This window comes from Octopus bimaculoides, chromosome 3 (genome assembly GCF_046866305.1).
Source record: "Octopus bimaculoides isolate indiv1 chromosome 3, ASM4686630v1, whole genome shotgun sequence".
Taxonomy (NCBI): Eukaryota; Metazoa; Mollusca; class Cephalopoda; order Octopoda; family Octopodidae; genus Octopus; species Octopus bimaculoides.
Genome location: NC_142930.1, coordinates 138,712,504 through 138,718,892, shown reverse-complemented (window position 1 = coordinate 138,718,892; position 6,389 = coordinate 138,712,504). Strand labels below are relative to the sequence as shown.

At 39.4% G+C, this 6,389-nt stretch overlaps 1 protein-coding gene across 1 annotated transcript in view; it reads right to left on the bottom strand.

Annotated features, from left to right (window-relative positions):
- LOC106868473 (uncharacterized) overlaps positions 1–6,018 on the bottom strand; it is a 41,235-nt gene extending 35,217 nt beyond the window's left edge. Inside the window, exons 1-2 of the mRNA XM_089348416.1 lie at positions 5,935–6,018; positions 940–1,105 (exon numbers count right to left, since the gene is read on the bottom strand). Of these exons, the coding sequence (XP_089204542.1) occupies positions 940–1,105; positions 5,935–6,018 (250 nt within the window). The remainder of the gene's footprint in view (positions 1–939; positions 1,106–5,934) is intronic.
- Between the last annotated feature and the right edge of the window lie 371 nt (positions 6,019–6,389).

Genomic DNA, 6,389 nt, shown 5'->3' with positions numbered 1-6,389 from the left:
CAAATTCTGCCAAAGTAAACTTTGCCTTTCATCCTTTCAGGGTCAACAAAATAAGCACTAGTTGAACACTGGGTAACTAGCCTAGCTAGAGTATGTGCCACCCAGGGTGGCCCTTCTGTCTTCCACCCCCAGACCCCACTAAAAGCCACCTATTGCCTACAGCCAACCCAAAAGTACCGCCCCTTTAAAAGTACTGCTTGGGGTGGACCACCCTAATCCCCCCCAACCCCCAGCTACACGCGTGACTGGGGTTGATGTAATTGACTTGCATTCTTCCCCAAAGACTGCTGGCCTTGTGCCAAAATTTGAAACCATTAGTTTGGTGGTGGATTTTAGTGGTATTTAGTTTCAGCTGTTTACATTCTGAGTTCAAATCCCACAAAGGTCAATTTTACTTTTCATCTTTCTGGGGTTGATAAAATAAATTTCCAGTCAAACATTGAAATTAATACAATTTACTGCTACCTGAATTTCAAGCCTTGTATCTTTGTTAGAAATTATTATTATCAGAGTGGAGGTGCAATGGCCCAGTGGTTAGGGCAGCGGACTTGCGGTCGTAGGATCGCGGTTTCGATTCCCAGACCGGACATTGTGAGCGTTTATTGAGTGAAAACACCTAAAGTTCCACGAGGCCCCGGCAGGGGATGGTGGCGAACCCTGCTGTACTCTTTCACCACAACTTTCTCTCACTCTTTCTTCCTGTTTCTGTTGTACTTGTATTTCAAAGGGCCAGCCTTGTCACACTCTGTGTCACGCTGAATATCCCCAAGAACTACATCAAGGGTACACGTGTCTGTGGAGTGCTCAGCCACTTGCACGTTAATTTCACGAGCAGGCTGTTCCGTTGATCGGATCAACTGGAACCCTCGTCGTCGTAACCGACGGAGTGCCAACACAATATTATTATCAGAAGCAAAACAATTTATCCAGATTTCTTACCTTTGCATATAAAACTTGGATCTCCCGCATGAGTTTCTTTTAGAGCCGGACGAAAAAAGGGACATGTTTCCTCAACTTTGGAACAGAAGGCGTTGCATGGCTTCACAGAAACCCCATCAACATAGAAAGGTATAGACACAGCACATAACCATTCTTGGTATGCCTTCTGAAATACAAACAAAACAGAATTTTCTTAATAAACTTAGCAATTAATGAAAGGCATAACGAACATGAAGAAGAAACTTTAATGAAGTGCTTTAATATTTGTCCTATATTAGGCACTATAAATATATACAACAGATTCACATTTTTATAGATAGATTAATTATTGAGGGAGATTTGGCTGCTGTTTCTAGAAGGTTGAATGACCACATAAAGGTCACATAGGAAGAGAACTGGAGCAGTGTATGTATGTGTGGGCTTGATCAAGGGTTTTCTACAACAACAATAGCAACAATGGAAGAGCTTGAGCCAATGATGGAAGCTTCAATGTGGTCACATGAAATGCTAGAAATAGCAGTAAGACTCCTATTAAATCATTCTTTAGTGTCTTGAAAAAATAAATAGACCTATAAAATCATGCAGTTGTAGATAATACTGTGCCTGAAAAGATGAGAGGGTCATGGATGGGACTTTATTGGTTATAATTAGGTTCATTCAATCAGGGCTGGCCTTGGCTACACAACAATACTACCAAACAAATAAGCTAGTGCAGAGACTGTCTGTGGTTGCTCGGCCTGCCTGAAATTGCAGCAAAGTCTTTAACTCATATCATACCATATTATGGAAGGAGGGGGGAGTTATTGGATGACGTTGCCTTAGATAAGCTATACTCAGAAGTGAAACAGTATGGTTGTGGCTGAAATACATTTGATTATAGCTCTGTTGGGTCAGGGCTGTACAAGGGCTAAATTGCAAGTAAGTCGCCAGGAGTTTCAAACAATGATCTCTTTCTGCTTGGTATGAGAGACACTGCTGTTTTGGTGAGAGAATATTAATGAATATGAACCATGAGAACCAACGAACATATTTCTTTGATTTGCTGTCATAAATGTATGTTTGTGTATGCATGCATGTGTGTATGTGTGTGAGTATAGTGCATGTATATAGTATGTATGTAGCGTGTGTGTGTTTGTGTATTTTAAATGTATATCACGTCTTTCTAGCGCGCACACACACAAATACTGGCAGACATACATAGACCACACACTGTTCAGTTTATAAGAAAAATGGGATATAAAAGCTTTATATATTTTTCTCTTTTATTATTTTACTGGTTTCAGTCATTGAACAGCAGCCATGCTGTAGCAACACCTTCAAGGATTTTAACCATTTCTGTCATCCCAGTACTTATTCCTGATGCATACTTATGCGTACCTTTCCTTCATTGGACACTAAACTCCGCTTGCGAAGACTTTTTGAGGCAAGTGAAATTGAAATCGAACTAAATTCGACGACTGGCACCCATGCCAACGTCGTCTCCTTCACTGGACACGAGACTCAGCTTGCGAAGACTTATTGGGGCAAGCGAAAGCGAAATTGGGATGGCACCTGTGCCCAGCGCCGCCTTCTTGGCACTTGTGCCCGTGGCATGTGTAATGGACTTTCGAGCGAGATCATTGCCAGTGCCCCTGGACTGGCTCTTGTGCGGGTGGCACATGAAATACACCATTTTTAGCGTGGCCGTTGCCAGTACTGCCTGACTGGCCTTCGTGCGGGTGACACATAAAAGCACCCACTACACTCTCTGAGTGGTTGGTGTTAGGAAGGGCATCCAGCTGTAGAAACTCTGCCAAATCGGATTGGAGCCTGGTGTAGCCAACTGGTTTCACCAGTCCTCAGTCAAATCGTCCAACCCATGCTAGCATGGAAAGCGGACGTTAAACGATGATGATGATGATGATTCTATTGAATGGTTATCATTTTGTCATAACCTCACAATGTTTTATTGACCAATGCCATGTCAAATGCATAAACACACACAAAATCACACACATAAACACACATAATCAAAAACTAAATTGTACATTTACTAAAAACATCTTACATTAAATCATGTAGTCATAGGTAATGCTATACCTGAAAAGATGACAGGGTCCTGAGACCAGTCACAGATGACCTAGGGCTAAACAACACCCCCCACCACCAGACAAAGAAGCTGATAGAGAGATTATATGGTTGTAAACAAATCTTCCTCAAATTATACTTTATTATCTTAAAGAAGGAGAGGTACATTGGACGATGTCACCCTAGATACAAACTATGCCTGAGCAAAAGATGAGGTGGTCATTAATGGAAAACATTTGGTGGTATTTCGTTTTTGAACTTGGTTTGCAAGATTCTTTATGTGAGTTCGTATGTTGAAGCATATTCTGTTGTGTCTGGGAAGAGTCATTCTCTTTTGGTGCCCTATAATTTAATATACTCACTGGTAAAATTTCCACTTATTTCTTTTCTATTTTTCTAAACTTTTCGTTGCGTCTTGCAACCTTTTCAATAGTCGTTTTGAAAAGTTTGCAAGACGCAACGAAAATTTAAGAAAAATAAAAAAAAAGAACTAAGTGGAAATTTTACTGGTGAGTGTGTTAAATTATAAGGCACCAAAACAGAATGACTCTCCCCAGACACAACAGAATTTGGTGGTATCTTATTTTTATTAAACATACAGGTGGAAGTTACTGTCAACCACTTCCTTATAAGACAATAAGCATTGGATGATCCTTCAATTTACTGTTTTAAATTGTTTTTATATATAACTATAAACACACACACACACACACACACACACACACACACACACATACACACACACTCACACACACAAACTCATGCAAAGACATATTTATTCATTTATTTAATCAGCAGAAGTTACAAAGTGACTCAAGAGCCAAGAGTTTCGTCCATTGACACTCAGCTCCAAAATGTGTGTGTGTGTGTGTGTGTGTGAGAGTATGTGCGTGTGCATATATATATATATATATATAATAAATAATATATAATATATATATATATATATATATATATATATATATATACATGCATGTATGGGTACAGGGTGTCACCAACTGTGCAAATAGCATGAAATACATAAATAACGAGAAAAAATGGAAAACAGGACAATTAGACATAGAGAGAGGACCCTTCATCAGTTGTCAGCTATCTATCTACTCCTCATTTCATATATATATATTATATAAATTCGTGAGCAATCACAATTCAATGCATTTCTACATGGTTATGCTTCAAACTAGTTTGGGATGATATTTTCATATTCCTTCTTTTTATGATGAAGCTTGTAGATAATAACTCAAGCTGCACATGTTTATACACACATACACACACACACACACACACACACACACATATATATATATGAAATGCACATACGTTTTTACATGATTTTTCACTTTAAATAAATCATCTTTAGAGATGTAATATGGTGTAATATTTATATGTTTATCATCATACTTGTACTCACTCTTCTTTCAGTCTCTCTCTCACTCTCTCTCTCTCTCTCTTTCTCTATCATTTTGGTTTTCACTTTCTCTCTTCTATTTAGCCTCTCAGTCATGCCTTCAATGTATAAAGACAACGTAGAAATAGGCAAGACACTTCACTCAGTCTTACACAAGGCAAGGTAACTTCTTTTGCGTCAGTATTAATGAGAAATGTATCTGATACACTCTATGAAATATATAATAAATGAATGAGACAACATAAGGTAAACAAACTCAAGTCTTGTTGATGATATGTCAACCTCTGTAGTGCTGGTAGCATATTAAAATACACTCAGTGTCCCATGTAAACTGGTTGGATTTATAGATGGTATCCTACCACAGAAACCATGTAAAAAATGAATGTATATGTGAGATGTTGTTCTCTTACCTGTCCAACCCTTGACCTCATCATGGTGAGAAGGTTAAACAAATGTTAGAGCTATGCCATCAAGGATTTCAAGTTCCTGGTAGAGCCACCCAAGGTGGACAGATCTGACACTGGCATTGCTAGGGCTGCAACCTGGCTAACTGGAGGACAATGGGGAATTCAAGGCAGCATCTGTTCCAGAATCCAGCGGCTTCCTGGTGGTACTGAATCGCATCTACAGGCATCCTGCAGCAAGAAGGCATAACACAAGGACAACCTGCCATTGGTCATTTGTGGTGGTTTATGAATACAGACAGGAACTGTTTCCATGGATGCTGATCAAGCCTTGAAACACCCATGAACTCATAATAGGAGTCGGCGTAACCCATTCTGGGTGAATGCCGTTACAAGACAAGAATAAGACTAGGGTGGTAATTAACTCTAAGTATGAACTGACTGAGATTGTGAAGACCTGTTCAACTTAAGCTTGCATGGGAAGGAGATGATGACATTGCAGATTTGAAACTGATTCACCAAATTACCGAGTTAAAGTCATGGCTTAGTCATAACTAGTTCATGTGATTGGTTGATTAACTGACCAATCAGTATCAAGCCATCATGTGATGCTACCTTCTACAATCTTTTAGAATGTCTCCTAATGAGGCTTATAAATAGATGAGGTTTTGTTCTAAATTTCAGAATATTGGAAATCACAGCCATGGAAACCTTATTCTCATTTTTGAACACTCAGCAGTTGTTTTAACAACTTATTTTTCAACCAAGCTGACAGCAGTTACAGCTTTGCAGTCATGAATTTAGCATATTTATCCAGCTGTGACAGCATATTCACAGAGCCTTACTAACCAACAATTTTGTCATAACTACAGAATTGTCTTTTCCAATTATTAATTGAAGACCAGCATGGAAACTTTTTTTTGTGCAGTGAATAAAGATTCTGTTTATTGTTCACAAGAATTGTGCATCACTTATAAGCAACCAGAGAACACCTCAACCACCAGAAACTCCATATATCATCCTTTGTGACTATGGTATGGATTTCATAATTTTATGCATGAGTACACACACACACACACACACACACACACACACAGAGAAATTTAGGGCAAATACTTGTATGCTGAGGTTGCAGCTGTACTCCATTTCCTCAGCAAACAGTGAACCCAACTTTTCAGGTATTTTAGCTCTTTCCTTCATGACACCAGAGCTGCCTGGACCCACTCACCAATGTAGGATACAAAACTCCCACACAACCAGCATGAACTTTGTTGAGTCAGATTTTGTGACTCTGGGCCAGATGTTTCTATCATCCTCATGGTTCATTCTTGCATCACACATCCTCTCTCAAGCATATATGTCTATATGCGGCGAGCTGGCAGAATCGTTAGCATGCCAGGCGAAATGCTTAGTGGTATTTCGTCTGCTGCTATGTTCAAATTCTGCCGAGGCCGACTTTGCTTTCATCCTTTCAGGGTCGATTAAATAAGTACCAGTTACACACTGAGGTCGATGTAATTGACTTAATCCCTTTGTCTGTCCTTGTTTGTCCCTTCTATGTTTACCCCCTT